Below are 20,576 nucleotides of genomic sequence, written 5' to 3'. Positions count from 1 at the left end.
TCTAGGGTGTTGGGTGTATAGAGTTATTTTTTATTTTTGCCAGTCTGCTAAGTTTAGTACTTTCTATATGTTATCTCATTCCATCCTCACAATTTGTGAAGTATGCATTATCACCCCCATCTGCATATGAGATCACAGAGGGTAAGCAGGTTGTCCAAGGTCACACAGCAAAGCTGGGATTTAAAGCCAGGTCCCTCTAAAGCCTGTCTTTGAACTTCCACACACACAGCTCCCTGCTCCCAAGCTGACTCTATAAGTGCACCTCCGTGAGCCCAGCCACACCCACCTTCGCCCACCCTCTGCCTCCTCCTTGGTTGGTCTTTTTTTTTTAGATGGAGTCTCTCTCTGTCGCCCAGGCTGGAGTGCAGTGGCTTGATCTCAACTCATTGCAACCTCCGCCTCCCAGGTTCAAGTGATCCTCCCACCTCAGCCTCTGGAGTAGCTGGGATTACAGGCACACGCCATCACACCTGGCTAATATTTGTATTTCCAGTAAGAGATGGGGTTTCACGACGCAGTTAGGCTGGTCTCAAACTCCTGACCTCAGGTGATCCACTTGCCTCGGCTTCCCAAAGTGCTGGGATTACGGGCGTGAGCCACTGAGCCCAGCTGGTTGGTCTGACTTACTGTGCAGTCAATCCACCCCGGGGTCAGCCAGGGCTTTAAGGCTCTAGAACTGCAGGAGATAGTCAGCTCCTCAATTCCACCCCCAGGCCCTCTGCATTCAGTCTGAGATGAATGGTTTCAGGAAATCAGACAAGCAACACAGGATTTCACAATATCTCCTACTTGTCTGACTGGCTAGCTTCTTGGAAAATGTCTGTGGTTAGCTAGCTAGCTTTTGTAATCTGCTTGGCTATCAAGTTTGGGATATTTATAATATTTATAAACTGATTTTAGCATAGTCCAGGCAGCTGGTCTTAGTTTACAGAAGTTTCTTGAGCCAAGAATGAAGGCATTTTTCCCTCACTTGACAGCAAATGCATTTTGTAAGGGTGGACAGCGACTTCCAGACTTCCTGTTTTTTTGTTTTTGTTTGTTTCATCTTGTTTTTGTTTGTTTGCTTTTAGTGTGGGGAGAATCTGTTGAAATTCTAGACGCTTCTCTCAATAGAGTCTCCACAGGTATTTGCTTTATTCAGGTCCAGCGGGTCTGGAGCTGCTGACATCTGGATTCAGAGAGAAAAATAAATAATGGCACTGGCCCTGTTTCTCTCCCAGCCCCAGGCTCAGCCTGTGCCTATGCCTGGGACCAGGACCGAGACCCGCTGCAGGAGAGTGTGTCCTCAGAGACCTCGATCCCCATTCCCTTTCATCTCCCTGCGCCTGGCCTACCTACGCTCCACCCACATAGCGGTACAGCCCCATCCCACCCACCCTTCCCGTGACCACTTGTTACCTGCATTATAACTGGGGGTGGGGCCGTACCCTAAATCGTGCATTCTCAACAGAGGCATTATCACCCCACAGGGAATGAAAAGGGGGGGAAGGGCAGTTGACCATATTAGCTATTACCATGGTTTCTGACCCTCCAAAGGCACACACTCCATACCTATGTCCGTGTAAGGAAAACGTAAAACCATCTCTGTCTGCAGAAGATACGGTCTTGTATTTAGAAAACCCTATGGCATGTACGGCGTATCAATGGTATTAAAATTTCACAGAGGAAGGCGCAATGGGGAAAAAATGCTAAAAATGGTTCTTAAGAGGACAATAATAATAATAATAAAAAGGTTCAGAAACACCTGCCCTAAAAGAAACAATTAGAATTAAAGTTCAGCCGGGCACGGTGGCTCATGCCTGTAATACCAGCACTTTGGGAGGCCTGAGGTCGGGAGTTCGAGATGAGCCTGACCAACATGGAGAAACCCCATCTCTACTAAAAATACAAAATTAGGGTATGATGACGCATGCCTGTATTCGGAAGGCTGAGGCAGGAGAATCACGAACCTGGGAGGCGGAGGTTGCGGTGAGCCAAGATCACCCCATTGCACTCCAGCCTGAGCAACAAGAGCGAAGCTCCGTCTCAAAATAAATAAATAAAATAAAGTAAAAAAATAAAGTTCAAGAACAGGGACTAGAAGGTGGAGGTAGCTTTCAAGGGCCTGCCTTGTGCATCACCTGAGACTTGACAGCTCAGGAGGGCACAGGAAGGTGAGACCAAGGAGACTGTCCCCCAACACGTGGCCATGCACCCCATGGTGTGGGCCACAGATGGTGCCAGTCTAGACACAGGCTTCCTGCAGGCAAATCCCAGCTCCGCCGCATACAAGTTTAATGACCCTGACAGGGTGCTCAGCCTTGCTGCCCTGCCGTGCTCCTCTGTAGGGGGAGGATGGGATGTAACCACACAGGATAGTCGGGAAGATTAAACAAGGTTACTTCTGCTAAACGGTGAAATCGTGTCTGGTGCCCAGTTATCTTACCTGGTCGTCCCGTGCTCTCACTCCCGGGCAGGCTTGCCCACTCCTCGGTGCCTGCAATCCGCTTTGCGTACACTGACCCTGTTGGCGTTGTGAGCCGGGGCAGAGCCCCTGCCAGGTGCTTCCAGAAGAGGATTTGGGGGAAAAGGCAGATTGCACTTGGGGTGCCTACAAGGGGGTCTTCCTCAAAAGCTCCTGCCCATCTGTTCACAGTTTCAGGAAATTTTCAGTTGCTAAAGTCACAAAGACCTGTGGCCTGAAGTGTGACTCTAACTCCATTTCTAACTAAATTCCTAATTCCTAAGGTTTATTCTCAACCTTAAGCACCAAATGTGCCCCTTGATTTGATCTAACCCCAAATCCTAACCTGGGCCACCCCATCCAGGACTTCAGCTCTGGCTGTCACCCCGATTCGAAGCCCACCTGATCCTTACCCCGTTCTAACTTGGGGCCTATCCTTAGCTGTAACGCTCACCCTAAGTCCACTGTCACCCAGTATTTCCCCAAATTAGCAGGTCATTTACTTCCACAGTCATGTTTTGCTCTACCTGTGACCCTTCCCAGCGTGGAGTTACTTACTGTTTGTCCTAAGTGGATCTTTAAAGAATTTCACTGAAGCGTCATTCTGAGCAACTAGATCCCACATGGGTTGGTTGTATTGTTTCTTTTCTTTTTTTTTTGAGACAGAGTTTCACTCTTGCCATCCAGGCTGGAATGCAATGGCGTGATCTCAGCTCACTGCAACCTCTACTTCCCAGGTTCAAGCAATTCTCCTGCTTCAGCCTCCCAAGTAGCGGGAATTGCAGGCACACGCCACCACACCCACCTAATTTTTGTATTTTTAGTAGAGACGGGTTTCACCATGCTGGCCAGGATGGTCTCGAACTCCTGACCTCAGGTGATCCACCCACCTTGGCCTCCCAAAGTGAGTGTTGGGATTACAGCCTGTTAGCCACAGTGCCCAGCCTGGTTGTATTGTTTCTAACAGATGTGAAAATAAACATAAAAGGTTTAACATTTTAAAAAATGTTTCTCCTTGTGCCTCCTACCTACGGTTATCTCCCACACCAGGGGAAGCACCCACGGCCCTTTGGAAAGGACTGAGCTGCGGAGCCTAAACCATCAGCACCGCCAGCACCACTGGGGCCCACACCCGTTGCCAGGCCCCGTGGGGGCTGCAGCGCCCTCTGCTGGCAGACCCCGGGGTGGGGGGCGCTGCAGCGCCCTCTGCTGACAGAGCCCAGGAGCAGCCCTAGCTCAGCTCCTCTTTTCGGTGGGCAGGGTCCCCAGTCTCCTACCCTCTCTGATTTGACATTTGGTGCATCCCAGCCCGGGTGCCACGCGCACTAGCCGTGGAGTTTCCTTAATTGTGAGGAGCGGAGAAAGGTGAGAAGGGAGCCCCTTACTCTAGGCATAGGTGCTGGAGACACCTGGGGTGTGAGGTGGAGACAAGGCTGAGGTCAGAGGAGGAGACGGGGCCTGCTGGCAGGGCTGGGCTGAGGGTGAGCCTCTGAGGCATGGAGAGTGGTCAAGGTTGGGGCCAGGAGTCAGAGTGAGGCTGGGGTAGGGAGAAGGGTGGACATGGGCCAGGACAAGGGGAGGTGGAGGGTGGGAGAACAATCTGGCCAGGCTCTGGGACAGCAGCCGGCAGTAAGAGCCAGGTTGGGGTTGGGGGACAAAGCAGATTTCTAAATGACTTTCCCAGGGGTGTGAGGGAGACCCTGGGCCTCAGAAGGAGGCCCCGCGGCAAGGCTTAGCTGAGCTGTTACACAGGAAGCTTGTTCTCTACTCCGGGCCTCAGTGATTGAAATGTCCCATCCGGGTGTGTTGGGAGCACAGCGTCACCTCCTGCCCAGCCCCTCCAAGGTGGGCCCCCTGACCTTGGCCCCCGCAGACCCCAGGACCCCCACGGTTGTTTGCTCATCACTGATCTTTTTCTTTAATCCCCTGAAAACAAACCCATATTTTGTTTTGTTTTGCTAAGATCTAAGATGTGTTTATTTCCCTATGATTCATAAAGCAGAAAGATTTTAAATTTGCATGTGGGGCTTTTTTCGTTTGTTTTTAGAGAGAGTCTTGTTCTGTCACCCAGGCTGGAGTGCAGTGGCGTGTGATCTCGGCCCACTGCAACCTCCACCTCCCAGGTTCAAGCAATTTCCTGCCTCAGCCTCCTGAGTAGTTGGAATTATAGGTGTTCACCACCATGTTTGGCTAATTTTTATATTTTTAGTAGAGATGGGGTTTCACCATCTTGGCCAGGATGGTCTTGAACTCCTGCCCTCATGATCCACCCACCTCAGCCTCCCAAAGTGCTGGGTTTACAGGCATGAGCCACCGTGCCCGGCTTACCTGTGTGCTTTTAAATATACCAAAAAGCTATCTTCACACACATTTTCTCACTGGTTCCCACAAAGGTCCCTTGAAGTCAAAAGGAGCTTAATTCTCCCATTTGACCACAGCAGAGCGTGAGGATCAGGGAGGGAGGTACACGTGCCAAAGGGGGCCACAGACTACCAAGTGAGGATTGAAACTAGGTGTCCTGACTTCTAACCCAGTAAGCTTGCATTAGTTGACATGTAAACACCTGAGATACAGTCCAAAGATGAAGCACAGGCGACATAATGGGACTGGATCTTCTTGATCGAAGGGTCAAGCTAAGAGAACAAAACTTCAGGACTAGAATCTGGGCATCTGGGATGGTAGGTGGGTCAAGGGTGGTGGCACTGATCAATTCCCATTACCTAGCTGCTCACCCACGCCAGTGGTGGACTAATTCCTATAATGCTTGTGCCATGGGAATCCCTGAGGTACTGAACTCAGTTCCATCTGTGACAGCCAAGACAACACATTCATCACCGGTTACCAATGTTCTGGGCCTCCCACACCTCCCTTTTTAAGGGTTTTACTACCTGTCACTCAAGGAACACAGAGAAGAGTACAGGATGCGCCAGTGAGGGGCAGTGGCAAAGTTCCTGCAGACTCTGGTCTCTGACTTTCTCTAGGAGGTAATTCTTGAAATTGGTGCTTCTTTCCTGCCACATGGCACTCCCCTTTGGAGATGATCCCAAGGCAAGGCTACCCTGGGTCTTGGCCTTCCCCACTTGTCATGGCGGGGTTCCCATGCTTAAGGCCTGCAGCACTGAGCAAGAAAGGGCTCTCAGCTCTGCTAAGTCCTGAAAGACACCTCACAAAACATGGTTGTGCTAGGCAAGTGGCCACAGGCCTATGCCTGGGAGAGCCCCCTCCTGTCCAGGCAAAAGGCTTCTCAATGGTTCCTCTGGGGCTGCTGAGCAGAGTCTGTGATCGGAGCATCAGACTTTCAGGATTCACATCTTTATTAGAGGCTGTGACAGTGGCGGCAGGGCAGAGCACCCCTCAACTACATCTGAATACAGCAATACACGGCGAGGCTGGAAGTCAGTGGGCCCAGTCTCCCTTCCTCCTTCAATCTCCATCAATCTGTTTCCACAGGTGCTTCAGAGCCAGCACCTGCTTTAACAGTCTGGCATCGGAATCTTACTTTAAATGAGCCAACGTTCACTGTTAGAGCCAGCACTCCCGTCATGGGAACAAGACCCTACGGAATTCCTCAGTGGGTCTTCAGGGCCCGCATGGGACGGGGCTGCGGTATGGGCAAGCAGATCTCAGCGATGTGAAAGCGGAGGTCATCAGCCATGGAGGTTAGAGGCCTGGGCTGTCTGGGAAGCATCCCAGGAGCAGGGAGCCAAGGAGGACGGATGGGAGGGAGGAGGACGAGGAAGGGTCAGCTGTTCTGCTAATCAGAGAGGACAACCCTGACCTGCCTGTGTTCTGTTGACCTCTGGTGTGACCGCAAGTTTGGGAACTAACGGCTTGGAATGGGAGCTAGAATTCAAGAATGAGAAAGCTTCCTGCCCATTGCCTCAGAGGCCTGCTTTCCATTCCTAAAAACGCAGGGTGGCACAGCCAGATGGCAGCTCTGAGACTATGGAGGCCAATCGGCCCATTTTACAGGTGGGGACACTAGAGCTTAGGAAGGGGCCCTTTCCTAGGCCACACTCACTGCACAGTCAGAGACAGGGATGGGACTTTCTCTGCTGTTTCACACCGCTTCCCCTTGGAGGAGCCGTCTATGAAAGCAGCGGTTCTCAAACCTGAGTATGCACCAGCATCACCTGGAGAACCCGTTAAAAGAGAGACCGCTGGGCCCCACCCTGAAGATTCTGATTCCAGAGGCCTGTGGTGGAGCCCACGAGTCTGCGTTTCTCAGAAGCTCCCGGGGGATGCCAATGCCCTGGACTATACATTGGGTAGCGTTGGACACTCCTTGGGAGGTCTGAGGGTGAGGGCAGGGCAGGAAGAGCCAAGGGCCATGCTGTGAGGGGTCTGGTGGCCTGAGGACCAAAGAGCAAAGCTGTGGCCAAGCAGAGGTGTCTGTGTGCCCAGGAGGAAGGAAGCAAACTTTGGAAGGTCAGGCTTTGGAAGAGGGGACATGCATGGAACATCAGCTTCTGTCTTTGCTGATGAGGCCTCTCTGGGATGAAAAGGGAAGGGAACAGAGTTGGCCGCTGGGCAGGTGGATGCTGGAGGAACCTAACCTCATGAAGGGCAGTTTGGTTTGGAAGGCACTTTGAGTGGGGGTGCGGCCAGCACCACCTCAGACTGCTCTCTGTGGGAGCTGTCAGCTGGTCTGCTGGCGCAGCTGCTGGGGTCAGGGCAGAGCTGTAAGGACACCCAAGGTAGTGGCAGGTGGGATGGCTGAGGCAAGACCAGGGCCACTTAGAGAGCTCAGAGGTCATGCCTTCCTCACTCAGGACCTCCCTGGTTCTAGTCCTGGAAGGAGGGGCTGGGCGCCTGGTGAACACCTGGGGTGGTGGGTACTCAGCTTTGGAACCTTCTCTATAGGATGTCTAGAGAAGGGAAATTTGGTCCCAGAGAAAGGGAACTGATTCTGAACCAAATGACAACTGAGGGCTGGGTACCAGGACCTGGGAATGCTGCAATGGGTGGGGCCTGGCTCAGGGACCCCATCCCTCTCTGCCCACCAAGAACCCAAGCCAGTCACCCCCTGCTCTCAGCTCTATTGGAAGGCCCTCTCTGCCAAGCCATGGCCAGCAAGAGGGGTGGAGACACCTTCTGCCCGTGCCAGCGCCGGACCCTCCAACAGGCCTTCGAAGAAGGTGGCCAGAGCCTGCAGGTTGAGAGCAGGCTGGGTGGGGAACAACGTGGTGGTCGGCAGGCTTAGGTAGCAAATGTACTTCTTCAGGCCCCCCTGCCGGTCACGGCGGTGTGCGCTCAGCAGCTCCACGAAGCTCACGTTGTGGAGGGCCAGGAGGCGGGCCTCGGCTCGGGACAGCACTGACGCCTGCACCAGGGGCTGCAGGGAGGCAAAGCACTGCAGGCAACTGAAGGGGTAGACATGCTGGGCCAGCTGGGGGCCCGGGGAGACCTCAAGGAGGCGGCACAGGTCACGCATGGCCAGCACGGCGGCCATGGCGCTACGCTCGCTCATGTTTCTTGCCAGGTAGGTCTTGGCCAGGTTCTTGAGTTTGAAGCTGCTGGCCCCGGGAACGCGCTCCCGGATGAGGGGCAGGGCAGCCAGGAAGCCCGAGATGGCCTCCTGGAATTCCCACAGCCTGTTAATGTCCTCCAGGGCCCGGAAGAAGTTCGGGAGGCCAGGCCCCCACAGCTTGAAGCAGGCCAAGACGGGGCGGCGCATGCTGCTCAGGAAGCTGAGGAAGTGCTGCAGCCCCACCTCCAGGGACACGGCCTTGGAGTAGATGCTGAAGAAGGCTTCGGGCTGGATGAGCACGCGGAACTTGCTTTCCCGGTTCACTGCCGCCAGCTGGCTAATCTTCTGGGCTGGCCAGGAGAGAAGGGCGGGGTGAGGACCCAGGGGCCCACAGAGAGCTCCGGGGTGGGAGAAGGGGGTCCTCTAGGGCTGCCGACTCACCGTCTAGTGACCTCACTTTGGGGCTGGCTGGCAGGAGCCACACATCAGCCCCCAAATGCAGCTCTGCCCCTGGTTCTGACGGCATAGGGGTCAGAAGGGGAGGCTGGGCTGCCCTCCAAACATTTGTTCACCGGCTGGGGATCAAAGTTCCCCTCCCCCACTACCGGCCCCAGAGTTGGCCAAACCCTGTGGATCCAGGTCCCTCTGTCTTCTCTCAGCCTCAGCCACCTACACGCAAGATCCCAGGCTGTTTGACCTTAGTTCTCCATCCCATGCTGCTTCCTCCAATCCCCTCAAGGACCCCAGCCCGGTCACAGCCCTGGGCCATAGACAGCAGGCCTGCTCGGCTTACTCCACTCAGAGCAAGGCCCAGAGCTTCCCACTGAGGTCTGCAAGTGACTTTCCTGTACTGTGAAGATGCTTGCTGTTTCTGTCTGGCTGGGCTATCCTCCATGTTGAGTCCATGCCACAGGGTAGGTAGGACCTGGGGCTCGGGCTCAAGGAGGCGCATTGCAGAGTCAGGGCAAGCATTGGAGGAAGTCGAGGGGCTTCCAGGATGAGGGGTCTGATCCCTCTGTGACCTTGGATCTGTGGGCAGCCCTGTGCAGCCACCGGTGGGATAGGCCCTGTATTCAGAAACGTGCAGCACAGCCAGAGGCCTTACTTGGATGACTGGGCTCACGGCAGTGTGCTCACGCATTGTGCTTCTGTCTAGGAGTGCGTCCCCCAGCTCTCCGTCTCAGAGAACTGATCAGAGGTGCACTCATGGAGGCACCTGCCTCCCTCGCACACTCAGGCACTGGCTAAGGTGGACATCTTTATTCAAGCCAGCAAATGCCACTCCGGGAGCCCAGGTGATGAGCTGGAGTGCACCGCCCACCCTGGCTGCAGCTGTTGGCCAGAGCTCAGAGCTCTCCCGGGCCTGGCAGATGGCTCTGCCTGCACTTCTTTTGCGGACCCAGGGACTAAGTTAGAAAGGGGTGGGGGTAGCCCCAGGAGAACCCACTTTCATTGTCAAGCTTGAGGTCAAAGAAAACCAGAGGCCTGTCTTCTGCTTGGGGGTCAGCGAGGCTCTCGTCCAGGACCCTGAGGCTGCTGGGGCCCTCCAGCTGGAGGTCACTGGACTCACTGCTGCTGTCATCGAGCTCTCGGGAGGACTGTAACACAGAAAAACCAAGCGTCAGGGGTTCAGAGGGGCAAGGCAAATACATGTGCAGAACACGAATAAACTCGTATAGCCGGGGACATCTGCGTGCACACGAGGGAGGGTGCACCACTGGGGAAGGGGACGTGTGTGCACAAGAGGAGGTATGTGTGCATGAAGGGTGGGAACTGGGTGTGTCACATGTGAGGGTTACATGTGTGAGCCAGGGCACACACCTTCATGAGCAGGGGAGAGAGGGTGTACCACTGGGGAAGGGGACGTGTGTGCACAAGAGAAGGTATGTGTGCATGAATGGTGGGAACTGGGTGTGTCACATGTGAGGGTTACATGTGTGAGCTAGGGCACACACCTTCATGAGCAGGAGAGGGAGTGACACACACAGATGAGTGTATGTGAACATGCATGCATGGGAGTGAATCCAAGGCTAAGTCTGTGTGTGCACACACAGTTAAGTATGAGCTGTGAACCTGCGTTGACACAGCATATGGAAGTGTGAGAGGAAGTGCCAGTGAGTGTGTGGGTAAGTGCATGGTGCTGCGTGTGGAAGTTGGCTCAGGGAAGGAGCCAACTGCTATGGCAGGCAGGACCTGAGATGTCTGCTCCTAATTCCATCTGTTTGAGCAGACTCGGAAGAAACACCAAAAACTTAGGACGGGAGAAAAAAGCCTCATCTTGAACCCCAGATGATTCTTTGGAAGGGGTCAGGAGCCTGGCTTTTCTTGTCCCCAAAGTCGGCCGAGGTGCCAGTGTCCTGCACAAAGGCACAGGGAAGGACTGCCTGGCCTCCTGATGCCACATCTAGATGGACACCCAGGTCCGTGGCAGTGAGAGGGCAGTGGAGGCCATTGGCATCTGACCCAGCGGCGGCCCTTGGCATCTGACCCAGCGGCTTAGAGAAACCTGTTTTGGGAGTCCTTCAGGTGAGGGGTTCTCTTCTGCCCCAAGGTCTGGTAGGCACACTGTTTGAGAATCCCTTGAGGTGGGGGAGCCAGAGGATGAGGGAAGGGCTCCAGCTCTGAGACTTTCCCAAGGGGCTGGGACTACAGAGGGAGGTGGAGCCTCTGTGATGGTAATACCCAGAGTTAACTGCTTATCATCTGCTCAGCTGCCAAGCCCAGGTATTTAGTCTTTGGACACCAACTTGGAACCTCCTGTGAAATGCCACCTGTGGACGTTAGTTGGAGACCAGCAAGGAAGGGACATGGCCAGCATCACAGAGCTGGGACAAAGTCCAGGGCAGGACTTGCGTTTTTCCTCTTTACGAACTGCCTCTGGCTTCTCAACGAAGTTGGTGCCACCTGGTGCTGAAGCCTCAGTTAATTCTGGCCTCTGGCTAACATCCCTGGCCTGGGAGACAGCACATTTCTCCAGATCCTTCCAATGCCCACGAGAAACATCTGTTTTCAGCCAAGCTTCAACCGAGAGAAACAGCATTACTGCCCACAAGTAAGCTAAGACGTGGTGGGTTTTCCTAGGAGTGGCTGGGTTTCACTTGATTTGCATTGCCTAGCCCTGCTCCAGGCTTGCCAGCTTTCTGCCAGTCATTCTCAGAAAGAGACACTCACTATGAATCCATCCACAGTTGGCTTCGCCTCTTCAGATCCAGGGATCTAGTTAAAGAGTCTGCCCAGGGCCTCGCATCTCCAGATCCGGATTTGGCCACGCCGTCAAAGCTGATTTCACATGTCTTGCTCTGGGTAAGCCCACACTGCTGTCTCAACCTTCGCGACCCGGTCTTCTCCCTGTAAGGAGCCTTCTACAAGGTGTCTTCCTAGCCTGTAGACAGGGGACTGGAGACTCCACCTTCTCCCACTTTGGGAGAATCCAGTTGTTTCTTCTCCAGCCTTTGCCGGGCAGCAGTGCTCTCCCATGAGCTGACGGAGGGGCTGGGCTCCCCTTCTGAGTCTTCCTTGGTTCAGATCCCTGGTGCCCATAGCTGAGGCTGAGTCCATGCTGCCATCCACTGACATGGTACACAGGACTTTCTCTTTTTTGTTCTTCTTCCTGCTCCAAACGTAACGGCAAATGCCCCTTTGTGTTCCCCAGTGCCTTCACAAATCTCTGGGCAATATCCTCCTCCTCGACTTCAGATCTGCCCTTCCAAGAGCAGAGTTCCCTGAGAGCCACAGCGCTGTCTCTGCAGGCCACCTCTCCCATCTTTACAGCAGAGTCGTTTATGGCAGCCACTAGCACCTCATTTTTAGAGCCTTCCATTGTCCTGGGGCCAGGGAAATGTCCTTCGTCCTAAACTTACTGGAGCTGCCTTCTCTAAAAAACCTCTCCTGGTTTCCTTCATAAAAGGACACCCCCTTTCCACCGAGCTTGTTAATGGAGGAGAGGCTGGATCTTTCAGCCCTGACTCACTTCCTCCAAAATTCCTCTTGCCTTAGAGATTTCCATAAAGTATGGCCACCCAAGGAGTTGGTCTCACTGGAACTCCAGCCGGCTGTAAACCGGCAGTCCTCCCCTGCCCCACCTTAAACACCAGCATCGCGTCTGGGAAGTACAGGTGCATTTAAACAAGACTCACGTTTGCCAGCAGGGCCATCAGACATAGTGGCCAGTGCGGGACATTCTCCCTTCCCTGCTCACTAGGGGAGACTCTCCCGTTCTGCCCCTAGACCCCACACCTTGGCCTTATTCCACAAATAAGGATAATTGGGTGTCAGGGGAGCATAGAGAGGGACAGTCACTGGAAAAGGCTTAGATTTGCTTGGAAGAGAAAAGGAAGGGGGACGGAAGAAAGTGGATGGGAAACAGCTTTGAGCCTGCATGCGAGGACCGGGAAGGAAGGGGGAAAGCTTTGCTATGGAGTGGGAGATGCCAGGCAACAAAGAAAAGGGGAAGAGCGACTGAAGAAGTGCTGCTGGGGTTATGAGCTGGATTACCTTTAATGTTCTTTCAAAAGATGCCCGTAAATACTGGGACTTATTTCTTTATTATACTTGGTTAATGGACATTGTTTCTTTGAATGCAAAACTGCATTCAGGCTGAGCCCTGTGAGAGCTAGGATTTTTTCAGGATATACATGCAACTTGGATATACACGCAATCTGGTTTATGAGCGACACCAGTCTCGCTCCCCTTCCACATAGATCTCACGGCCTGACCAGGTCAGCTGCATTCCAACTCAACACAGCAGCTCTAACAGTCATCCCAGGGGTGCTCGGAGGTAGTGGCTGGATTGGCATAGTCATCACCTTCCAAAAGTCTAGGAGGTGCATCAGGGAAGATCCAGCCTTTCCTCTCCACTGCTGAGTCACACCCCAGTATGAAAACGTCACCTGCGTTCAAGACCGCTACATCTACAGACAAATGAGCAGCACTCCTCTACCGCAGACATGCATTGAACCCGATTCAGTGGTTCTTGACTTTGGCTAGGCATTCATAGCTTAAAAAAAAAAAAAAAAAAAAAAAACCACTCTCGAAGCCCAGGCTGCACCCAAGACTGACTCCATTAGAATTCCTAGGGTGTGAGACCTAGGAAACTGTAGCTGGGAAAACTCCCCAGTGCATAGCCAGCTTGAGAACAATTGTCCTTATCACGGATTCATTCGATTTGCTCATCAGCCAAACCACCACAAGCCAAACTCTCTGATAGTCAGCATCCAGCTTCTGGAAGATACACAGCCTCTGACATTCATACTTATCAAGAACCCTCAAGCTCCTGAAGAACTTGCTGAGCACTTAAGCATCAGCGACAGCTGGGATCACTTTGGCAAGACACATGCATCACTGTCTTTTTGCAGACACAAAACCCCAGCTCTTGCAAAGCCTCCAAGGCCCCATGAATACTGCACACGTGTCCGTGAACTGGACCATCAACTCGGCTGGCCTGCGCCCCTGCTGCCCTCCGGCCTGGCTCCCGCCTCTAGGCCAGCACGTCTGTTTCATTTTCTCAGATGCACACTCACCAGTGCCACGGCCCCTCCCGTGGATCAGCCATTCCCCACATTCCTCCCTTCCTCTGCCGTCACTACTGCCACTTCTGCCACAGGCTGCCCCCTCGCTGTGACCCCCTCCTGTGGCTGCTGCCACCGAGGCACCGGAGCCAGTCATCTGTCACAAGAGTGGGTGAGAACACCTATCCTAAAGCAGGGGCCCAGGGCAGGCGTGTTGCTGACCCACTCTGAAAGTTTTTAAGCCAAGTCCTCACCCCAGGTACTCCACAGCCAGGCCTGGGAGACTCAGCGCTCCACCCCACGACTATGCCCTCCTGCCTCTCGCTCCTTGCACAAGCAGTGTCTCACTGAATCCCAAGGCCACAGCTGAGGCTCAAGGGAGGGGCCCCAACACGCCCTGATACACTTGGAAAGTGTAATATTGTAGCAGGCCAGTATTCTGCAACTGGCCTCACTGCAAGGCTGGATGAAAGCTGCAAAGCTGGGGAGGACGGGTTAGGTGGGAGCCGGGGTCACCTTGGAACTATCACCCCCCAACATGCTGGGGAGGAGGAATTTGCAGTGGGGTGCTGCAGGTACTCTAGGGGTACCAGAAGTTTGGAAAGGACCCAGAAGTTGGGTGAGAAATGCATAGGGGGACCTCATTGGTTGGGGTTTTAAAATGTATTTTCTGAAGTTTGGGACTCCTGTAACGATGTTTAAAACATGTACCTGAGGGCCGGGCGCGGTGGCTCAAGCCTGTAATCCCAGCACTTTGGGAGGCCGAGGCGGGTGGATCACGAGGTCAAGAGATCGAGACCATCCTGGTCAACATGGTGAAACCACGTCTCTACTAAAAATACAAAAAATTAGCTGGGCATGGTGGTGCGTGCCTGTAATCCCAGCTACTCTGGAGGCTGAGGCAGGAGAATTGCCTGAACCCAGGAGGCGGAGGTTGCGGTGAGCCGAGATCGCGCCATTGCACTCCAGCCTGGGTAACATGAGTGAAACTCCGTCTCAAAAAAAAAAAAAAAAACAAAAAACAAAAAAAAAACATGTACCTGAAAGCTACATATGGGAAAGCAGTCCTCTGGCTCTCTCCCCACACCTCCAGGCCTGCTCTCTGATATGAGCTCTGAGGTGTTTAATTCATCGTCACCTGACATGTGATTTTACCCCCTTCCTTAATTCCCTGGACAGCCCTTAATGACTCCTTGCTGACAGCTGAGCACTAGATAGTCCCTGTCCCCCCCCCAATACTGCTGCAGTCCCTCTGCTTGACTCTCCACGCCGTCTGGGGGGACTGCTGGCATTGCAATGCTGTTCTCCACCTTTCCTTCCTAGGCTTCTGCCTCTACCCAGGGTCAGTGGTAGCTTTAATTTTACCAAGATTATGGGATGGAAAGAAGTGCCCAAACTTCAGAGGAATTTAGAAAGACAAGACTCAGTAACCGTTTGGATGTGACGAATAATCAAAAGGGGGGTTCCCTGGGTGGCTCTGGGGTCTCAGCTTGTGCCGCAGAGCAGAGAGTGGGGCGAGCCACTAAGAGGGGAGGAGGTGCTGAGTTTGAGGTACCTATGGGGCGTCCATGCGGAGCTGTGGAAGGTCACTGGCCATGCTGGTCTGGCGGGCAGGAGCAAGCACTGGGTATCAGCTACCCCTGGGCAGTAACTGAAGTCAGGGGTGTGGCTGAGAACACCTGGGAGAATACACAGACTGAGAAGAGGAGAGGGCCAGCAGCAAAGCTGGAGACGCCCCATGCCCAAGACAGAACAGAGCCTGCAGAGGAGAGGGAGGGGTGCCCAGAGCTGCAGGAGCAAAATCCCCTGCACCCAAACAGGCAATCTCTCCAGGAGGGTGCCCGGCGCTGGTCAAGAATAGTGACTATACAAGACACTGTGACGAGAGCGGTGGAGGCCACCCTGGTGCTGGTGGGGAAGCGCAGGAGGTGGGGTGAAGGAGCAAGGAGGGGGCTGAAGTGTAAACCAGGAGAGCAGAGGAAGGGGAGCCAATAACTCAAGAGGGAAGTGGGTGGCGTTTTCTGAGATGAGAAAGACCTCATTCAGGGTGTTTCGTTCAGAAGGCAGTGGATGCATTAGAAGATGTAAGAGATGAGGAGGAGGAGTGAGGCTCCCAGGGGGTCAGCGGGTGGGGCCAGGACACAGGGTGAGTCCTGGAGGCAGGCGGACATCCCTTCCACCCTAACGGGAGGGGCAGGGAAGAGATGTGATGGGGACAGATAAATCTGTACATAAAGAGCAAGATATCAACTGTCCCTATGCCATTGGAGAGCTGCTGTCTTCTCCCTGGAGCAGAAGGTGCCACCACCAGCTGAGGGTGAGCTGGGACAAGGGCCCAGAGTGAGGAAAGGCAGGTGGGGGCTGCCGTGCAGAGCGGAAGGACGTGCTGGACAGAGCGCCGAGGAGCCCTTAGCAGTTACAGGCAATCACTCCTAGTTTTCCCCGATGTGTGGCTTCTCTCCCGCGGATCTTGGCCTCCAGGTGGCAGCACTGAGGCACCAAGCGCCTGAGTCCTTCCAGGATTTTCTGCTGGGCAGGGAGGTGCGATTCTGATGAAAGATGGGATGAAATGGGGAGTGCGCGGGGCTGGACAGAGGCAAAGGCAGGACTGAGAGCTCAAGGAACAGGAGGCTGCTGTCAGAGTCCGAGGGGGCCGGCTGAGGGACCGACAGTGCTCGGTGATGGCGAGGTGCAGGGACCGACAGTGCTTGGTGATGGTGAGGTGCAGGGCACATCCATGGGGCAAGTGGCTGATAGGCGAATGGGGTGATGGCCCCTGAAAGATCAAGGAATGGCAGGCGGGGTGGTGGACACAGAAGTCACCCAACAGGAAGGCAGGACCTGGGCAAGGAGAAGAAATCTGGGAGGCAGATGCTCAAGGCTGCCCTCAGTGAGGGGGAGCAGGTGGGTGTCGGAGATGAGCTTGGGGATCATGGGTCCCTCCCACCTCCCGAGAAGGACAGAGGATCCTCAGAGGCACAGAGGATCTTACCAGGCAGCCAGAAGGGGGCTCGAACAGTCCAGAAAGCACAGGGCCTTGACCCCACCTCCCACCTCTGATACCCATGAGTGTGGGAGGGAAGGGGACATGGCATCCCCAGAGGAGAACCAAGTTCCAGTGTAGGGAAGAGACCAGAGCAGCCTGCAGAGAGGAGCGGGACCCATCAGAGAACGTGATGGTCGTGGAATAAGGGTTCGCAAGGGTGATGGTTCAACAAGTGTTTATTGAGCAGCCATGTCTGCCAGGTCTTGGGATAGCCAGTCCCTGTGCTAATGGGCTTAGATCCTGGCAAAGGCCCTGTGGCAAGGCTTAGGGTGGGGGACGGGGCATGGAGGGCTGTGCTGTTGGCTAGGGACTCAGAGCAGAGGAGGGTGCAGGGGTGAGAGAAGCTTCCTCCTTGGGCAAAGAGGCCTGGAATGGTGGCCTGAATCTCAGCCATGCCTTAGCCTTCCCCTCTCAGCCAGAGAAGACCCAAGTCTCCCTACCCAGAGGTCCATTCGTAGCCATTCATTCATTCATTCATTCTTTAACCAAGAATTAATGAATGCCTACTCTCCAGGGCCTTTAAGAGCATAGGCTGGAGGAGGCAGCTCAGGGGCTGGGCAGGGGTATTGGCTGCAAGGTTACAAGAGAGGGGTGGTACGCTCAGAGGCCTGCTTGACGGGGCCCTGGGACTGGGCTGATGGGAGGCCTTTCTGGGGAACAGGGTGGTGGGATTGTAATTGGAGAGGCTTCCCGAGGAACTTGGACTTGGGGGGCTTCCATGTGGCCTCTGTCAGAATCCCCATGGGGAACACCTGCTCCAAGAGTCTGGGCTCTGCCTCCCCCTGCCCCCACCACGGAAGAAATGACAAGCTGGGGAGCCACAGAGAAAGGGAGGGCAAAGAAGTGGGTGAGCCACTGGGATAAATGAGAGGAGCCCCGGGGGAAGCGGCTGCGGGTTCTCACGACCCCTCGTATCCGGCAGGATGGGCTGATGGCCCTTTGCAGCTGGGCAGGATGTTCCTGGACACTGGCAGGATGGTTGAGGGGCCCTGTGGTGGCAGGAGTGTTGGCCTGGACCATGTGGTGAGACCAAGTCCGAAGGGGGGCCCGATGCAATCGAGGGTGCAAGTGGAGGGCATGGCGAAGGCGGATGGCTCTCTGTGCTCTGCACAACAGGTGGCGGATCCCACGGTGGACAGCAGGGCGCTCCTGGTGACCGGCAGGCTGGCTCTGAGGTTCAGTGTCGGGAACCGCAGCCTGCTCAGTGGGCTGGTGGGGAGGTGAAGCTGGGGGACAGCACGTACCACGCGGCAGGACGGAGGCTTCTTGTGCTCTCAGCAGGGACTGGGCTGGCGGGGACTGTGGCTCGGCGGTCTCCATGGGCTCCATGCACTTTCCAATACAGAACCTCAGACTGAGGGCTGGAAGAGACCTCAGGGGCCACCCAGTCCATCCTTTCACTCCATTCAGATCCCCTTTTCCCCTGGACCAGTGACAGCCCAGCCTCTAGTAATAAACCTCCAGGGACAGAAGGGTCACTACCCATGAGGCCACTTGTTTCAGTGTGGAATGGATTTACAGTTCTTTCTTACATGGGTAGAAAGAACTTTGTTTGGCCTCTGTACAGCTCCCCCGTGGCCTCACGCCCCTTCACTGGCCCCCACTGGCTGCAATTAACCAGGAAATGGATTCTTGTCCAGCCCTCCTCACTGAGGACTCAGAGGACAGAAAATGCATAAGGGAGCTCCAGAAAAAGGCCCTGGACATTCCGGAAAAGAGTCGGGGTTCTGGACGCACACGATCAGCATTTAGGAGGAGTACATATGGCTACTGAAGGCCCCTGCCCCGGTGTGGTGGGAGGGCTGGGGTGGTCCAAGCATGCAGCTGGCATTTGGAGACTGTCCTTAGCACAGCTTGGGACTCACTGCCTCACTGGAAAACTGCCCCAGCGTAGGCAGATCTGAGAGTCACCTGCTGTGGCTGTGCCCCTTGGGACCTGAAATGGGGTTAGGCAGGAGTCCTGGGCTGAACTTCTGGGCCACTCACCGAGTTTTCGGCATCTGAGTCGTCCGAGCTGCTGATCACCACAATGCGCTCCTCTGAAACGGGGAAGGGGTGCCGAATTACGCACTGCCTAGGACACACGCTGGGAGGGGTGTGGGTGTGCACCTATGGGAATCCCTTCAGGCCAGTGCGCTGAGGACAACGGATGCCCCGCAGGGGGATGGGAACACCCACTGTGTATGCCAGTGTGAATCTGCTTTGCGTTTGGATGTAATTCACAATTGGGTTTCCATCATTTCTTGCTGTGCCTTATCTATGAATATTCAATTAAGTTATTTGCCCAGCAATCAGAGTTGGCTCCGGCACAGGAGGCCTGACAACCACCACCTGGTCTGGAACCTTCTGCAATCCTAAAGAAGCACAGCGGTTTGACCCACTTCTCAGCTCCATCAGCTGGGATGTCTAGACTTAAAAGATGCCTCATTTAGTTAATCAAAACCCATTGATTACCAATAGCATCTGTGGGTAAGGAGTATCAGTCAATGCTTGGTGTGTGATCAGGGCTGGGGGTGAGTCTGGGATCTAGGATGAAGAACAAAGCTGCAGTCTGGGTGAAGAGATCCAGGAAGAACTCTTGTTCCAGATTTCTCTGGGTTGACCTCAACTCCTGTCCAGCTGACTCCCTGCCTGGCAGTGTCCGCAGAGGATAACTCAGACAAATGAGACACTCGGTAGGTGGCCTTTGCAGAAACACCTGGGTAAATGATGGGTGTGGACTGGGAGGGCACAGTTAAGGTCACGGGGAGTCCAGTTTCCTGTGATGGTGTGCTCAAGCCCTCTGGGAGTGTGCGAGGCCTCTGCCAGCAAACATTTCTTGTGGAGACCTGCCCTGCGCAGTGGCACGGTGCTGGGCACTGTTAGGTTAGTGTTTTGGGCAAAGGACTCATAGAACTGTGCATTTTAGCCTGACAGGCTCCCCACACCTTAATCATGGCAAAGCACATGGTAAGCTGTATCCACCCTCACCCCCACGCACACTGTGAACTTTCCCTGCCTTACTCAGTGGGAATAAGGGACTCCTGTTGGCTTTGGGCTTTCTGGATGGAGCCAAAATACAGAAGAGGGGCCCCACCCAGACCCTGGCAAGCCGCACACAGGCCACTGCCCTACCCACCTCCCTACCTGCCTCCCCGGCGCCACTGGCCACATGGTTGCTGTTGGGCAGGACGACCTCACTTCCTATGTCGGGGCTCCCGGCGCTGGGCGGCCCATCCAGGTGGGGTGGCGAGACTGCCTTGGAGGTGCTAGGCCTGGGCTGCTCAGGAGAGCTCCGAGCCAACCTCGCCTCCTTCCCCTCCTCAGACTCCATCTTGATGACCTTCCTGGGGCACTGGGTCTGAATGCTCTTCCTCTTCTGGCCTGTGGTTGTATTGGAGACCTCCTGCACAGAGGGAGTCACAAAGCCAGGTCAGGTGCCTCCAGGGGTGAGTGGGCACAGCCTGCCCTGGGTGCCAGGGGCTTGTGGCCACCCTTTTGCTCCTGCTGTCCCCTCTCCTCTGCCCTCAGCCATGTAGATCATGTCTCTCTTCAGACAGGAAGCCTTCCCAAGCTGGCACCATCTGCTGTCTACCAGTCTCTGCTGGCCTCTGACAGCCCTGAGTGTCTCAGCACCCCTGCTGTGCTGGAAGTGGCCCATGCTTACGGGGAGCTCCCTGACCAGACAGCCAAGAACAGGGGACAGCACAGAGTAGGCGCTGAGCGAACACTTCCCCACGAAGAGCTGATCTGATGAAGGCCTGGATTCCCTCCCGGCACCACCTCACTTTCCTGGTGGAATCCAGGCCTTCAGGAGGGGAGGCCGGGGCTGGGGAGAACCTTACCTCTCTGTAGGAAGGGCCCTTGATGGAGAAGGCGTGCACTGGCACGGGGTGTGCCCCAGGGACTGACTGTACCACAGCCACAGGTTGGGCTTCAGCCAGCCCCAGGGCCTGGGCCTGGGGCTTCACTCTCTCTGCCTCCTCGGGCTGCAAAGTTGGGAAAATTGGGTCAGAAATGACGAGGCAGCAGCCCCAGGGCCAGGTACCCCAGACCTGTGGTTGGCCCAATCCCTGGGGCTCACCCACTCACAGGTTCAGGCTCCCTGACTCAAAGCTCCGAGCTCACTGG

General features: G+C 54.9%; 1 protein-coding gene across 10 annotated transcripts in view; it reads right to left on the bottom strand.

The window, feature by feature from the left end:
- Positions 1 to 20,576, bottom strand: part of PML (promyelocytic leukemia) — a 58,001-nt gene that overhangs the window by 536 nt on the left and 36,889 nt on the right. The window contains exons 5-9 of one of the 10 annotated variants that reach the window (XM_032244789.1): positions 20,291 to 20,434; positions 19,593 to 19,851; positions 18,453 to 18,505; positions 9,361 to 9,511; positions 7,251 to 8,263 (exon numbers count right to left, since the gene is read on the bottom strand). In XM_032244789.1, coding sequence (XP_032100680.1) covers positions 7,482 to 8,263; positions 9,361 to 9,511; positions 18,453 to 18,505; positions 19,593 to 19,851; positions 20,291 to 20,434 — 1,389 coding nt within the window. In that variant the 3' untranslated portion in view covers positions 7,251 to 7,481. Of the gene's footprint in view, positions 1 to 5,305; positions 5,312 to 7,250; positions 8,264 to 9,158; positions 9,512 to 16,624; positions 17,839 to 18,013; positions 18,506 to 19,584; positions 19,852 to 20,290; positions 20,435 to 20,576 lie in introns of those variants that run through there. The other 9 variants (XM_032244792.1, XR_004258662.1, XM_032244794.1 and 6 more) reach the window with 9 other exon arrangements.

The sequence above is a fragment of the Sapajus apella genome, unplaced genomic scaffold (assembly GCF_009761245.1).
Source record: "Sapajus apella isolate SASKATOON/1434 unplaced genomic scaffold, GSC_monkey_1.0 scaffold55, whole genome shotgun sequence".
Lineage (NCBI taxonomy): Eukaryota > Metazoa > Chordata > Mammalia > Primates > Cebidae > Sapajus > Sapajus apella.
The sequence above is the reverse complement of the archived record's forward strand: the minus strand, read 5'-3'. Positions and strand labels throughout refer to the sequence as shown.